Here is a 17418-nt window from a genome sequence, read left to right as displayed (position 1 = left end):
GCTGATGCAGAGGTTGAATCTTAACCGTTAGGAACATAAACTAGGGTGAAGGAAACCTGTTTCCCACAAAGAAAATACATCTAGATTGCTGAAAGAAAATCTGCATTTGCAAATCCTTTCTTTTGATTATACCTGACCTGCACAGCAGGAAGGATTATAGGAAGCAATGCCTTAAATTTTCTTCTATAGAGCATCTTCAGCTTGTAGACAGCTCTTCTTCCTACCTTGCATTTTCTGTTCCTTTTCTATGCCCCTGAGATGTAAATTTAATCTTTGTTTTTATGTTCATTATCACAGAATCTGTACACAGTATTTACACTGAGTACCATTATATCACAGAGGGATATGAAAAAAGGTATCATTCAATTCTTGAAAACTATTTTGAAGAGAAAAAGAAAGTACTACCAAAAAATGACACTTTCTTTATATCTGAAGGTAAAATTACTTGCTTCAAAAAAAGGTTAAATTGCACTGATGGAAGCAGTTGTGAAAGATTGTCTTTGGCTAATAGCGACATTTGATATTATGTTTAAAAAGAAATAAACTCTTATCCAAATCATAAAATATTTGCATATAAACCATTTTTTTTACATTTTTCTTTTACAATGGGAGAATTATACAGAAAAATGTATGTAACTTATCTGACATCTGTGTCACTTGATACTCAAATGCAGTTTATATCCTACATAGTTTTTAATATATTGTGAAATACAATTTTTTTAATTATAACTCATTGTCTCTTTCTTTCCTTTTTAATACAAAATTTATGTTTTACATCAAATTAAAGAAAGTGCCAATCAGCCACAATCAGCCATAATAAATAAATAAATAAATAGAAAAGTTATAAAGAATCATCATGCCAGTCCTGTGACAGCATTCAATAATAAAAAACAGTGAATAACCTTTTGAAACATAGTTCTTGTACTGGAAAAGATTGTAATTAAGTCATTCAAAGTGCAGAAGGACCCCTGATATGTAAGAAGAAATATTGTAATTTAAGACTCTGTCCACTATTTCTGCTCTTCAGACAGCATTCTGCAAATCCTAAACTGATATGAGAATAATAATGGGAAACTCTGAAATGGACAGATAGAAGAATGAATGTGGGATGCAAAAGGATTTTTAAAAAAAGGAGAAAGTGATGGCAGAGATGTGAGGTCTGCAGAGTGGTGACGGTGAGGAAGAGGAGGAAGAGGAAGAAGAACCAGTGGGTGTAAGCAGAAAATTATGTGAGACACAAGAATACCGTCCTCTTTGAGCTTGAGGCTTCATCCTGCTGGAACATGGTTACTCTGTAAATGAGATGTACCTTAAAGCCAGCATGACTAGACACAGAGAAAAGAGTTGAGGGAAAAGGAAAAGGGAAAGGAAAAAGGAAAGGGAAAACACAGTACTACAAATGCTAGCTTTTCTGAAGTGGAAATAGTCATGTGTACTGCACATACCCACTAATTTAATTTACATCCCACTATTGTTTTACAATGCTCTCTTGATTTAAGTTTATTTAATCTTTGTTAGTGAGATGTAGGCCCAACTCTTGATGACATTGCAATATAAAAATAAGCAACAATAGATCATGCATGCACTTCCACTAGAACGCAACATTAAACCCAGCGAATGCACTGCATACAGCCCCCACTCCACAAAAGAAACTAATATATTCACAGTAGCATTTATATTTTAAAATGTTCCTCAGGAAAATTATTTGGCTTAATAAAACAGAAGCATGAAAATCCAAGGGATTATATACACTATAAGCACTAAATGCCCCTTAAGGGAAATATTCAAGAAAAAATATGTACCTATATACATGCTGCATTTGAAACCAATTTGCCTCTAGATAAACCAGTGAACATCATTACTGATTTATGGGCATGGTGAGTGTTTAGTCGTTACTCCTCTGCCACATGGATTAAAGGAATGAAAGAAATAGTCTATCAGAACACTGTTTTAACACTATTTGTATTAAGACACACTTCTGTGTATCTGACTTTGAGACTTAAAACCACTTCATAATTTTAAGGAAACATCAGAAAAAAAAAGTTTTTAAAGAATTTTTTTAGTTTAAGAGTGGTGTGTTGAGAATTTCCGAGATAAATGTTCAAATTTAATTACAGTATCTACTGTAGTGGTTTAACCCCAGGCAGCCACTAAGCCCCACACAGCCGCTCTCATGCTACACGCATGCTGGGATGGGGGAGAGAACTGGAAGAGCAAAAGTGAGAAAACTCGTGGGTTGAGACAAGGCAGTTTAAATTTTAAGTAAAGTGAAAGCTGAGCACTCAAGCAAAGCAAACCAAGGAATGCCTTCACCACTTGCCATGGGCAGGCACATGTTCAGCCATCTCCAGGAAAGCAGGTCTCCATCATGCCTAATGGTGACTTGGGAAGACAAAACGCCATTACTCCAAACATGCCCCCCAACTCCATCTTTTCCCCCCAGCTTTATATGCTGAGCATGATGTCATATGGTATAGAATACCCCTTTGGTCAGTTGGGGTCAGCTGTCCCAGCTGTGTCCCATCCCAACTTCTTGTGCACCTCCAGCCTGCTCGCTGGTGGGATAATGTGAGAAGCAGAAGATGCCCTGACTCTGCCTAAGCACTTCTCAGCAATGATGAAAACATGCCTGAATTATTGACACTTTCTCCAACACAAATCCAAAACATAGCCCATACCAGCTACTATCAAGAAAATTAACTCTACTCCAGCCAAAACCAGCACGCTACTCATTTCTCTCCCCATCTTCCAGTTGGTGTGATATCATATGATAGATGTCACTATAGCCTCTAGATGACATCACATCCAGCTCCAACCACTTAGTGCTCCACTGCTGTGCTTCTGAATATGATGCTCTGTATGTGCCCTGCAAAGCTGTCCTAGGTTACAGTGTAAGATGTGCCCAAAAAAGTATTCTATTACCATCTTCAGGAGCTGTTGAGACCAGGTGGGGCGGTGCTCCCTGCCTCCCCCCTCTGGACTATCTTCTGTTAATGGCCCATCAAAGAACTGGCTCACGACTCGCCATCCCATTGAGAGGAATTTTTTTCCCCCACTGGAGTTCTAGAAGACAAGAGCTACCTACCTACCACTGGACCTTCGGAGGAAGACCAGACCCTTTTACAAGATCGCTGCTTCAACAGAACTACATCCATCACTTCAGGAGGACTGCAGCCAGCATCTTATCGGACTGCTACTGACACCCTAACAGGGTGTCAGGTTGTATTTCTGACTCTGTCAGTGTAAACTAGTTGGTTGTTTTTTTTTCCTGCCTTGTGTTATATATATATATATATATATATATATATGTAAAGAACTGTTATTCCTATTCCCCATATCTTTGCCTGAAGGCCCCTTAATTTCAAAATTATAATAATTTGGAGGGAAGGGGGTTGCATTTTCCATTTCAAGGGAGGCTCCTGCCTTCCTCAGCAGACACCTGTCTTTCAAACCAAGACAAAAGCTCTTCCACCTGAAGTAGCCATCTGAGCTGCTGTGGGTTGAGCAGCAACTTGCACCCAAGGATGGTCTCTGCCCACTCTCCTGAACAATGCTTAGAGGTGATGCAGAGCCCAGGAGGGGCACGGTGTGGAGCTAGGAGCTGGACACTCAACCTTTTCGCAGATGGAGGTGAAAAGGAAGACAACAATGAACATCAGAGATTCGAGGATGTTCCACCTGTCTTATCAAATGAGGAGGAGTAATGTTTACCAAACCAAACCAAACCAAACCAAACCAAACTTGGTAGATGAGAAACGACTAACTCCAAGTTGAGTAATCCTGAAATTCTGGCTGTCAAGTGTCCTAAATTTATAGGCATATATTTTTCTTAAAAGGACGTTGAGACATATTGTGTTCCAGAAGGGTATTCATTCACATTTCATGTGAAGGCAGGCCTAAATCTGAATAGTTACATTTTAAATTCTTTTTCAAGAAAATGACCTTTCAGATTATCAGTAAGAACAGTTTCCAGAATATTTGCTTCCAGATAAGAGCCTTTCAGGATTATCATTTATTATAGTCTAGCACAGCAGGGTTTGCAGTATTGTGACAAATAAAATATACTAAAATTTGTGGCCTTACTTTCTCAATGAAGTTTATTATGAATAGATTATCTATCTAGCTTGTATCAATCATGGCAACACCACCATCTCAACCAGAGGAGGAGAGCAGAGCAGACATTATTTCCAAGTCTTGTTTCAGCAGTGTTCAGAGACATAGGAGCTGTAGTCCTTGATCTGAAATGATCTCTGTTGCTCAGAGTCTATTGACCACAACTGGGCAGACTTGGACACAGAGTTCATTGCAATCTGAGAGCCATGTAAAACCTTCTCTGAACAAACTAGTAATTTAATAGGACACAACAGGTATTAAGGTTAAGAAAAGAGGGGACACTGTTAAAATATCTGTGGTTTGGCTATATTTAAGCATTACTAAAGTCTTTGGCAAAGGGAGAAAATAAAACAGCAGCTAGAGTACATATCTTGTGAATCCTAAATCTTATGAGGCCTTCTAAGAAAAGTAAAGATGTGAAGGTATTCAAAAGATGAAATCATCACAACTTTGTTAAACTGGTCATTTTCCAGGAAAGCCTCAATGTTCTGTATACAGTATGAAAAGTTCAATAGAAAGAAACTTCTGAAAATAAACCTCACCCATGCTTCCTTTTGAATGTTGCTATTCGGGCAACATAAAGCTGAGAGAGATAACTATTCTGAAAAAAGACCAATAAATACAATACTGTTGATACAAATGGACACGATACAGCCAGAGCCTACATACACTTTCCAGTTAGCTATTTGGAGAGAAATCTGTTTCGCCTTCCTGCTAAAATCATTGCTGTTCAACCAGTCTTGAAGAAAAGAAAAAGGGCTGATATATTCTTTTTCTCCTTGCACTCAATTAGAAAAATATTTTTTTAAAGAAGATAGAAGTCCTTACCTCCTCTCTTTTCCTTAAATGAGAGTATTGCAAAGATTTGCGTACAAAAGCACTTAAGTGTTTGTATTGCAGTACATCTGGCAATTATCTTACAAGAGAAAGCATTCGTTTTAGCCAATTGCCACAGGCTTGGCAATACTGAGAGAAGTAGAAAGCATTTGAATGTACAGAAGAAAAGGGATATTCCAGCTTTCTACCAGCTACCTTGAACATACTTCACGTTTAATTTCACCCTGTTGCCACAGGCACTGTGTTGTTATGACAGCTGATCTGCCATTGAATAGCTGTAAAGGAAAATCAACAAAGGATCGCTTCAGCGATTTTCAGTGCAATTTATTGGAGCTTGTATCTTGCGGCTGCTGCCGCCTGTCGGGGTAATGACACATGATGGGTGATTAAAGTGCAAGTCCCTAAATCAAAGCTGTGCCAATGGTCTGAAGAGTCAGAAAACAGCATTCAGGCCCTGTTCATTTCTCATAGAGGGAGGACCTCATTAGAAAAAAGATGGGCTCTTTTTCTAACAAGAGGAAGTACTTTTATCTAGGGAGAATTTTTATGTTTCCAAGATTTACCATAGATTTCTTACAGCATCTTCTAGACTGTGCATTTAATGAAAATAAGTAGGTAATTAAAACAGTGTTCTGAGAGTCTTACAGTGCATCACCACTGACTAGGAATTTAAACTGAGCTGTACTGCAGTTTGTTCACATCCTCATACTTACCACAGTTTTTGTCTTTGTTTGCCAAGAAATAGATTTTTACCAATTTTGACCAAATTTGTCTGTTGGAAAAAAATGCGCTCTACCTGAGAGAACTGCAAAATAAGTATGAAGAAGCAAATAAATGAAAAAGCTCTTTGTTTAAACATGGCAGAACGTCAGAAGAATAAAACGGCAAAACACAGTACACAATCAGAGAAAGGGACTTTGTTTTGCTTTGCCATAGAAAACACTATTTACAGACCATGGGACTATGAAAAAAGAGCAATGACAGATAAAGGATATCAAAATAGGTGAGCTCATGTGAATTTGACATAGTATGATCACTGCTCTTCCTGTAAACATTTTTTGAAGGTGTTAGAGATGGTGATTTTTTTTACAACATATCATGGATAATATATCTTTGTAAATGCAGAAAGGCAATGCCACCCCAACTGCCATCTTGTGGGATATATGCATTTATAATGAGAAATTTGACACAAAACAAAGGCTAACATCTATGTATAAATGTTATTCTTTTCATACAAAAGGAAAAGTAGCAATCGGACAGATCTCGACATTCCTGCATTCTCAACAGGAATTATTTTCCTAAAAACTAAAATGAACATTTAGAGGCATCAGTGAGAAGAGCCCAGCAAGTTCTCCATCACAGCTTGTTGGCTTTATTGAAGGTCTTGCAGTAAAGCAAACTCATTTGACTGGCCGCATGTGAAGTGCGCCTTTATCTTGCCCAGATAAAGTTTCATGGAGGAAGACAGTCATGGACTTCTATCCATTTTTAAAAAAAATGCTGAGTTCTTCAGCAGCATCGTGGAACAACTGTTGGCTAGCAGTACAGGAAACAGCTTTACCAGATTAAGAATTTCCCTTTACAAGCATCTTTTGGGTTCATTTGTGTTTTTAACTACTTTAATATTTTATACTCTCTTTCTTTTGCAATAGTAGATAGTTATGTGATCGGGGCCTCTTTGTTCCATGAGTTGCCTGAAGATGGAGAGAAACAAATCTTGCCTGGAAGAGGTCATGGTCAATGTGGATGAGAGGCACTATAAGGGAAGCAGAGGCAGTAGAGGCACAGGGTGGCCAAGGAACAGGGCGCTAGACTTACTTTTACACTGCGACCGTGCTCCCTTTCCCAAACAGCCTCTTCTGTTATTCCACCAGCTCTTGTCATAGAAAATAATTTTAAAAGTTTTTTTAAAAAAATGTTTAAGTGGTGAATCTTATCATTAAAAGTATTAGCTGGGATTAGTATGTTCCTGCTGGAACGAGGTGTGGGTCTGACTGACAGCTTTAGGTTTCTGTATTAAACACATATAATGCGAATAGTTAAGAAGCATAGTTGAGAGAAAAGTGAATGAAGCAATTCTGTTTTCTTGGCAGACAGGATTTGTTGGAAATGTTTTGGTGATCAGATTAAAATTTCTCAGGCTCCACACTGACATGAAAATAAGCGATACATTTAAGAAGGGGCAGGGCTAACATGACTGCCTCCAACAGATTATTTACGTAGAAACATACATACCTTAATGAAAGCTTGCTTTTCAGGAGGGAATTTTTTCACAATAACATTCTATCATGTTATATATAGAGCCTAAAGTGGAATTAGGAAGTGTGACATTTATTCAGATGAAGGCAGGCAGGCAGTCCATTTTAAGCAGACATCTCTTCCCTTGTGACTCCCAGGCAACCTTTAAATAATTTTAGTTCTTCCCTTCATGTTAAAGGCTCATTATCCTTTATAGAAATTCTTTAGAAGTCTTCTCATCCCAAGCACCAGGAGTCATTTCTCAAGACAGCACTAGATTCCTTATTCCAGATCTCTCTCATAATTTTCTAATATTGTATGTCTTAGTGAATAAGGAATTTGAGAACTACTTATTCTTGGTTCAGAAGAAGAGAAAAAAACACCGATTGTGATTTTTATGTTCATTTCTTGAAAATAAAGGGAGAAGGACAATAGCTGCTAAGCGAAGCTTCTCTGCTTTCACAGCTGCCATTCTAGCCCTGTGTTTCCTGATTCAACATCGACTCTGGCAGCTCACTCTTTCCACATTTCTGCTAATATTGCTGCAGCTTCTTTCTTTTCCTCTCATCTTTTTTTCTTTGCAGTCCCTCCTCATACAATCTCCCTTCAACCAAGAATTTGGGCCAGCTTCTCTGATGTGAAGGTGTCACGCAACAAATGCTGAGGCATTAAATAAATGTGTGTCTGCAATTACCATAATTTCCTTCTTAGCATTAAGAGTCTTGTTAAGCAAGACAAGATGGTTTATAGCTTGAGCTGGCTTTTCATTAAGAAAAGTCCATCAATTTTAGAGGTAGCATATCATGGAAGTATATTAGGTCAATGTTTACGCTGCCAACTCCTGAACTACCAAAACAAAAATTTGTCTACCTCTTTTAACATCAAAGATCAATAGCTTTTCTGTTTAGATACAGATAACACTGGAAATTCTGGAAGCTTAAAGCATCCATTCTCATTTAAGAGATTTGTCACAGGATCTATGAAAGGCAAAAATTTATCCAGCAATGTTACTAACAGAGGAGGTGGAAACTTTTATCACACGTGGAGAAGAACCACCGCATAAGAGCAGGGTTTCTTTTAAGCTCGTAGTGATGCTATCAATGCTCAGCATCCACATACATGAGGTATCTATGGTATAAGGGACAGTTAAGAAGCGAAGGAGGCAGCTATGAAGGGACTGCTGCCGTGTCTTTCTGAGAGGCAGTCTAATTTCATGATCAGGGACTAAATCCGCTTAAGCCACTCTACTTTCTTATCAGCTGATTTAGGCTACACGGACAACCCATATACAGACTGAAGGAGGGTGGGAAGCCATTTTTTCACAAGCAAGCCACGACAAAATATAGTGATGCTAACCTTTGCTTATATTTTGGAAGGCCATTTCTTACTTACCAACTTTGTCACCCAGAAGCAACTGCCTGGGCCAGGTCTTACTTTCTTATTCTGTGTAAAGAAGCCATTTAGGATGACCTTGTGGAGCAGGATCAACTAATTAAGAACACTGTGAATTTATGAATGAAGCCCAAGGTTTTTATCTAGTAGTAGGGCTATACCTGAGGACTAGGGTCCAGAAATAGGCTTGTGAGGGAGAAAGAAAAGGAGCCAGAATAACCACAGAGAAAAACAAAACAACGAATGATAAGATACAGTACCAAAGAGAATAAAGGCAGGTCCAGGCCTTTGGAGCCACTCCACCTGAACAGGGTTATGTGCCCTAACCACACCACCAGAACAGGGGATCCAGCTATACCTGAAGCCCACCATGGCACACTTCCCCAAAGCAGCTTGTCCTTAATGTGTGCTTGATGAAAGCTAAAGCTGTGCCTCTTCTATGCACGCACCAACACACTAACTGCGTTTGCTCTAACAGCCGTGCTGGGAGCAATACGTGTGTTAGTGTGGATGTGTGAGGGTGTACAGACATGCTTGCCTTCTATCTCAGAGCTGGAGGGGTTTTCATTAGATTCAAACAGCAACTGACTCTCCAGGGAAGCTCCTGCTCTTATTTGATAAGGGATGCTCTTTTATCACACATGAAACTGCATGCAGTGATCAGACAGGCAGTGTGCATTGCTGCCAACCAGAGGAAAGCTGTTTTTCTGTAGCATATTACAGCAGTGCATTGCTACTATGGTTGAAGATTGGCCCAAAAACGGCCAGTTATGGAAACCACGGAAGCTGGAACTTCTACTGATCCACAGAAAAAGTATGCAAATAATATACTTGCTTGAGAGGTTGCGATATCATGCTATCTTTCAGAGGACGAAACCACAATGGTAAATCAGAGTGGAGAGGACATCTAAGGTACTGGTGCTTGCAAATCTCAAAAAGTTGACTCTTTTCCTTTCAAAAAACGTAGTTATTCATTCTCTGACATTACAACAAACAACACCCCTAAACCTAGACATTAATGGTCTAAAGTATATCTCTCCAATGGAGAGTAAGTTAGGTTTTCCTTTCAGAGAAAAAAAAAACAACCAAACAATCTTACTTTCCAGGGCAAACCTTTTACAAACTAATTGACATCTCAGAACTTCAAAGTACTCAGTCCATCTTCAAAAATCATACAAACATGAAAGTGCATGGCTTGGTGACCTCCTTCAATACTAGACTAATAGGTCACCCAGGAACATCTGGCATGCTGAAGTGTCAATAGTCTCTGTTTTCTCTAGAGAGAAACTATATTATCTCTACAGCTCTTTTTTCCACAATATTTCCTCTATATTCTCAGCTATGTTCATGTTTAAAGGAGTTACAGCTAACATGCACCTGAAAACAGGATTGCTTTTGTCTCTTGTGCCTAGAAAGTACAGATAGATTGAGGTTGTGTATGCACTCCAGACAGATTCAACAGAATTAGATGCATTTTCTGAAAGTTACCTGCCAGTGGTTAAGTCAAAATAACTACTGTGGCTGTATCTAGAATATCTTACAGTATGTTATAGCATCTTGTAGTATCTACTGTAATTGTACCTATAGTATCTGTCTATGGTATCTTGAGAATAGATTAAGGGACTTTTTAATCCATATTTTCTTCAACTTCCAAGAGTCATAACAGTTGTGGGTATTTCTCCTTTGTTATTGTTTTCTTACCCTTGACCAAAGAATTTTCTCACTTCCCCTTCATTACTCAGCTGTAGCTCACAGACATGATATCAATTTTTGAAATGTTAACCCTTTTCATCTTTAAGTTCCTTTTTCTCCCTCTACTAAGCAATATTATTTATCAACCATACTAACTTCCAGATGTTACCACATGCAGCTGAATACCAACATTAAATTTAAACCCACAAAACCAACCTGTTCCCCCCCTCCTCGCCTCCCCTCCCTCCAAACTAAGGATGCAGTAGACAAGCCTTTTTCACACAATGGTAATATCTGGATCACAGAGAAGTGTTGTAATTCTTACTTTTAACAGTGAGGTACATGGACTTGCTGACGTCTGCTCCCACATCATTGCTGACCTTGCAGAGGTAGTATCCACTGTCTTCTTCCAGCACGTGTTTAATCAGCAAGGAGCCATTTGTAAGAAGCTGGATACGACCGTTCAGTGCAATTGGCTGGAACTGAGGAACGCCAGCACCTAAAGCAGGACCCCCATGGAAATAGGTTAGTTAGGAAGAAAAGCATCTCCATTTTTTTAAAAATAAGCCAGAAACTATAGCTTCCTATTAGAGGCTCAATTCAGAATAAAAGGAATTGTTCTTTGCCAAAACTTAATTAATGAAATAGAAAGAAGAAAGACTTTTGGAAGGTAATAGTACCAATAATTTGCCCATGTTAAAGGTAAAGGGGCAAAAGAACCACGAAGCAGAAGTGGAAGAACCAGAAAGGGGGAGAGAGAAAATTAAGATTTTCAGACCGCTCATGGGTAAAAAGGCACATTTGTTGTACATTTAGAGGCTGATAAATTATTGACAATTACAGCTGAACAGTTATACAAGTATGCATCCCTAATGCATACACCAAATGAATTTCTTATGACTAAGAGGGATGTCTGTTGTAGTAAACGTGGCATACTCAAGGGACCTCTAGGACCTTGTTTATGAAACTCAGGGAAACGTGGAAAACCACATCAGTGACCGTGTTGCTTGTTTCCTCCTACAGCTGACTGACTGATGACACATAAAATCTCTGTTCTGCTATGTTTGTAGCCAGTATTTATTTGAACTGTTAACAGAAAGAAAAAAAGAAACAAAAAGCTCAGACCACTAATCAGGCATGAGGTGCCATGTTCGGTGGTAACAAAAAATGGAAGGTCCATAAAAAGACAGGAAGCCAAAGATTTCTGTGTCAACTTTGGTTTTAAGAAAGAGACTACTTTTTCTTTGAAATAAGATACTGGGAGATTTAGGAAATAGGGAACAGGATACTGCCATATTGCTAGCATGCCATACTGTCCAGAGGCCCACCACAAGTTCAGGTTCCTCCAGCATTAGGGACTCTCTAAGTGTATACTAATATATGGTTCTTGTAACAAACAGTTTTACAACCTACTTTGGCAGCAGGAGACAGGATTTTTCAGGGAGATCATAAGGTAGTCTTCTTCAGTGGAATTCTCTTTTACCACTTTCTGTACACGAAGTTAATATCTGTCAGCATTAATTACTATACGCAGTTGGCTGAGTCAGCCCAGGAGGAAACACGATGAATAAATATTATGGGGAATGATTTAGTATAAAATATCAAGCTATAACAACCTATGAATACAACATGTAGAATATTAAAAAAGATCAGACATGCATACTAAAAATCCCTCTAGTCCTAGAAGAGTTTGCTTAGGGGACTTACAGTTACACTGAATGCCTGGTGGCTGATACGGTGAACTTAGAAATGTTAAAGGGATAATGTTTTAAAAAAAATCAGTTGCCATTGTTGATTTTTCAACTATTTTAGTCACATGCTTATCCGCCTTCTCCCTTCATCTATTTTTTTTCTTTAGTAAGCCATTTTTCCTGTCATTTAAATGGAAGGCACATTTATGCTTCACTAACTCTACCTGTCTGCAATTGATTTCGCAAGTAGGCAGATGCAAGCTCTCACTTTTTATATTTCTTCACATGAAAAATTCTGGGGACAATTTGGTGTTCACAGAATGGAAAGGGCTGATACTCCCGAGGATAGCTACAACTGGACAAAATTTTGCCTAACAGTTTGCAAAGGCTTCTTACTCTTCACACACGCTGTTACTACTATTACAGCCAAAGTCCTTCCTAAGCAGTGACAGCAGCTTATGACACACATGGACAAATCTGCAAAAGGACCACATGCTCATGATTCACTGAATCACAGATTGGTTGAGGCTGAAAGGGAACTCTGGAGGTCATCTGGTCCAACCCTTTGGCTCAAGCAGGGTCACCTAAAGCTCGTTGCCCAGGACCATGTCCAGATGGCTTTTGAATATCTCCAAGAATGAGACTCCACAGCCTCTGTGTGCAATCTGTGCTCGGTCACGCTCGTGTTAAAAAAGTGTTTCCTTATAGTCAGATGGAACACTCCTGTGTTTCGGTGTGCGCCCGTTGCCTCTAAGTCTGAAGGACTTAAACCAACAGATTATTGCTTATTATGGAGTGTTTATATTGATCACTGCCACTATTCTTTAGAGACAGCAAGGCCATTTCCATTACCTGTCTATTCTGATGTACAAAAAAATGAACCCTCTTTTTCCATTTTTCACTGACATGACACTAACCTAACTGCAGGTGTACAGATGCCCTTTCTACTCTGTTGTGGTACTTACAGATGAGCTATGACCTGATTACTTTACTCCTGCTGGCCTCACTTCAGTAATTATTTCAGAATTCGGCACAAACCTTGCTCACAAACCAGTTATATAATGTATCTCTTTAAAGGAAGATGTAGCATATATCCTATAGACCTGTACAGCACCTTACTTAGACTAGGTGTTGAAATTGCAGTCATCCATTAACAAAATACAGGCTTTTGTAAAAATACTGACCTTTTCACCTAGAGTTATTTTGGCCAAAAAATGAAACTGCAGTTTGATGACTTTGCCTACATCATACTGACTAAAACTTCCTTTGACTTAAAAACTTCAGAGCTGTTAACGGAAAACCTTAAAAACAGTCACTTGATGGTAGAGTGTCACTAAAATCAAACCACTATCCCCTTCTCCTTTATTAAGATGGGCTGCTTATCTCTTCACTGTTAATTACAATTCAGCTAGCTTGGCTTGGCATCCTTCTTCAACAAGCAAACACAAAACCCAGAATTACTTCTTTGTGACCTGTATTCATAGCTAAAACCCCATATACCATTGAGATTAATGGAAATTGGAGCTCTGCACCCTTCTTGCCACAAACCAGAATTTATCAATAAAAGAAAAATAGTCTTTAACATGAACATTTCTCTTCCCCTACCGTTTTTCTTCAAATCTAATTTATACTCAGACACTAAGGAAAAAGAAATGACATGGAGCATTATGTAAAGATTTCTTATCAACAGCACCTAGTTTTGCTTTTTAAAGAGTTAAGTAATTTAGATTGGATACAGAGTTTGGAGAGTTTGTTTTCTTGCTAAAACCTACCAGAAGACAACTGGTCAGAAGTGGCAATCTAGCAGGCAGTACATTTTAATTAAAAAGCAGTCAATTTCCTGTGGTTACTGAAGGTCAAGTGGGGCCAGTTTTAATGCTCTGTTACATGAGAAGAAAATGTTAAAACATTATGTAAAACACATACTGAATTACTGCTTATGCTAATGTTACCTGACCTTTCTTTGCCGAAAAGATACGATTGGCCATGGTATCATGAATTTTGAAGGGGGGAAAAATCAGCCAAATGCTGCCAGTGAACCTTGATCTGAGGTTGTTTCAATTAAAGCAGTACCTCTTTTCTCTCAGCTGTCTATTTCATCACTTGCCCATTGAGGCCATAGCTAACACAGGCACACATTCGTAGCTCCAGGATGTCTCTAAGGTAGACCAAAAGTCCGTCTAGCTCAGCCTTTTGTCTATGACAATGGCCAGCACCACGTGCTTATGGAAATGACATAAGAACAGTATAAACATGACTGAACCTTCCCTTATTGAACCCTGCCAGCCTCTGACAACATGAAGAATAAACCAGTAATTTACAGGTGAGTAAGCTGTTACTAAACCAGAATTAACCTGTCCCCAGTGATCACCAGAGGAATCCTACCTTTTGAGTACTTCCAAACAATGGTAGGAACAGGATAACCCTCTGCAGAACAGTTGAGAATTACAGCTTTTCCATAGATACCATCCTGGTCGCTGGGCTGAACCACAAACCTAGGGGGCACTGTGGGAGGAAGCAAAAGGAGCCATGAGAATTTGTGCAACTTAGCAGGTAGCTCAAAATGGCAGACCAGTCAATTAGGGAGGCATAACATTTCATAGCAGAAAGCAAAAATTAAAACCATCTTTTTGATGATCCAGTGACATAGTGAAGTTTGGTTTACGTAATTATTTACTTTCTGTGCGCAATCTCGATGTATTTCTTCCAGGCACAACAAAAGCACTGGTCTTTATAGGATACAAAAATAAGTTAATAAAAATGGAGTAAGAGATAAATCATGCTGTCATGGCCAGGAAAGTAATGCATTCTAACAAAGGCAGAGATTTGACAGATGTCTAAGAACTGAAGTTTTCTGTGTTTATTTTTTTTTAGTGATGAACTAGTAAGCCTTAGAAAAATAATTAAATTATGTAGCATAAATGATCTTAAAAAATTAAGGTTTTAATAGCAATCAAATCACTTCATATTAAAATGAGGGTGTTTGAACTGTAACTTCTGATAGGACCTTTCTTTCCAAACAGCCATGGAAAGGATCAACACAATTTGCTTGCAGTAAGTTGAAGATGGAATAGATGTATGTGCATCAATGTATGTGTATTATTAGACTTATTCTAAGGGAACATAAAACGACTGCAGTGAGTCTTCCAGACACAGGCAAGTACGCATCTATTCACACATAAGTAAAATAAGAGCTGCCTATCTCAAGGAAAAGCTCTACATGTTCCAAATACAGATACACAGTGAAGAAAAATACTTGTGGCTATGCTAGACCTACAGTTTACCATGAAAGTCCAATATTAAATGTCAAAGTCTCAATAAAACCTGCAGATTTGACAGAAGTTTGAAAGAAAAACTTGAAAACTGTGAAGAATGTTGAAAAACCCACATAAGTTATTGAATATTAAGTGTTTAATGGGTGTATTAAAGTCAGTTAAGGTCACAGATTTTCATTAAACTCCTAGTCTTTGGTTCAGAACATGAAGAAGTAAATACCTGAGGAAAAAAAAGTAAATTATTTGTGTCCTTATCCCATGTTATTCTTGTCATTTCTCACAGTGCTACAGAGAAAATATGGTAAGGTGACTGAGCGTGTGACAGATATTTTTCCTCTCAAATCATGTACAGCAACACATTCAGATCTAATGCAGTAAAGGAGAGATCCTAATAGTTCCTTGCTTCCTTGCCCCACTGAACATATGTACATGGGGACGCACACGCAGCCTCACGGATCAGCCAGTGCTGACTTTATCTGAAAGTTGGGGGAGACAGAACAAAGGGCTCAACCATCCCTCCTTGCTCTAACCCAAATCCCCATCAGAACCCACCACCTGTCTCTCCAGAAGTGCGAGAAATTAAGAAAGGAAGTATGGGAGGAAAAGTAAGGCAGTACAGATGGTATCATCAGACTATTTGCCCTGGGACCTGAAACAGCTCTTAATGGCCATGAATATAGTACTAATTATATATCAGAAAAACTGTTGCAGAAGCACCAAGGCTATATTATATGACTTTAAAGTTTTTCAGTATAAACACTCTCATTGTTTATGCAAATAGCACCTCCCATTATACCAGAGAGTCCCACGTTTTCCTTAAGGAGAAAATTGAGCTGCTAGTGTTGGTATGGATGGGACTTCTAAAAGTTGGAGTTATCTAGACATACACTCTGCAGGTTCAGAGAACCCTCCTCGCAACAGCTTGAGCCTTCTTCTCTGTGCCTCCATAATCCAGACTCCCCTACAACTTTCTCTTTCCACCTTCATAGATACAACCGTTCTTTAAAAGAGGAGAACAATCTTCTGTAGAGCAAACAATCCCTTTAACTGGTCCTTTTGCTCATTGAATCATATAGCTATAATGCAAAGCTGCTTATTGCCTATTGATGTACCAAGAAGCTCTACTCCTGTTTGGAATGTGGCTAGAAGAAATGGAAGGCACTAACAGCAATAGAGGGAAGAGATATCTTTGTACTAGGAGATACATTTGCTGCTGTCAAACATTTCAGATTTCCAAATGGCTGCCATACTGACAAATATATATCTCATGTTGTGTTAATTCATGATAGGTAAGCATCAAACATAAAATGCAAGCAACATCAGCTCTGGGCAGTCACCCACCCTGCTTTAATTATCTACTCAGAGAAGACATTTGCTTCAGTAGCTCCTTCCTCTGTTCTGTGTTCATTTTATCACCAAACACAAAAGAAGTCCCAAGTACTTCTTTTCCAAAGCAGGTGAAAAGTACAACTACTTGCACAAACAGATTTGAGTTTTGATACGACTCAGCATGGTGGCATTAGCTTGTTTCATTTCGGTAACTGTAAATTTGTATTCACAGCTTCTGAAAAAACAACTACAAGTTGCTTGTCCATAAGGAGGGTAGACCAAAAAACCCCCAAAACACAACAGAAAAACACCTCGGTTGTATCAGTCTTATAGGCAACTGATTACAAATGATGCAATGGAGTGAATGATAATTACTGGCTGCCTCTACCACTGAAAAGTGTGAAGAGTATAATGTCTTTTAAAAACTCTCTTACAATACAAAACATTTGTAACTTCTTTGGGGTTTTTTTCCTTCTTTTTGAAAAATTTTTTTTATATATTCTTCTTTTGCTATGTGTGACACTGGCAAGAAGTGCTAATTTTTCAGGAAAGAACTTATTATACTAAATGGGTAGGCATATGCAGAAAGTTCTGGAAAAGTAAAGTAAGATTACCTAGTAAGGAATAAATATTATTTGCATTAAAATTATCTGTTAAAATAAAATTATTGTCTAATTCCTTGGGCATATATAGAGAAAAATGGATGGATGTAAAGTGTAAATGTTGTTTGAGCGTTTCTATGGAAATGCATACTTCCATTAAGATGATTTAATGAACTCATGTAGATACTTTTGATGCATTGTGCCTTTAACGCTGACAGGCTCTGAACAGGGCTTTTTATCATATTGATT

General features: G+C 38.5%; 1 protein-coding gene across 2 annotated transcripts in view; it reads right to left on the bottom strand.

The window, feature by feature from the left end:
• DSCAM (DS cell adhesion molecule) overlaps positions 1 to 17418 on the bottom strand; it is a 405653-nt gene that overhangs the window by 138272 nt on the left and 249963 nt on the right. For both annotated transcript variants that reach the window (XM_086481614.1, XM_086481606.1), the window contains exons 9-10: positions 14349 to 14468; positions 10598 to 10771 (exon numbers count right to left, since the gene is read on the bottom strand). In XM_086481614.1, coding sequence (XP_086337740.1) covers positions 10598 to 10771; positions 14349 to 14468 — 294 coding nt within the window. The remainder of the gene's footprint in view (positions 1 to 10597; positions 10772 to 14348; positions 14469 to 17418) is intronic.

This window comes from Leptosomus discolor, chromosome 1, assembly GCF_034619465.1.
Source record: "Leptosomus discolor isolate bLepDis1 chromosome 1, bLepDis1.hap2, whole genome shotgun sequence".
NCBI classification, from domain to species: Eukaryota; Metazoa; Chordata; class Aves; order Leptosomiformes; family Leptosomidae; genus Leptosomus; species Leptosomus discolor.
This window is presented reverse-complemented; position numbering and strand designations above follow the sequence as displayed.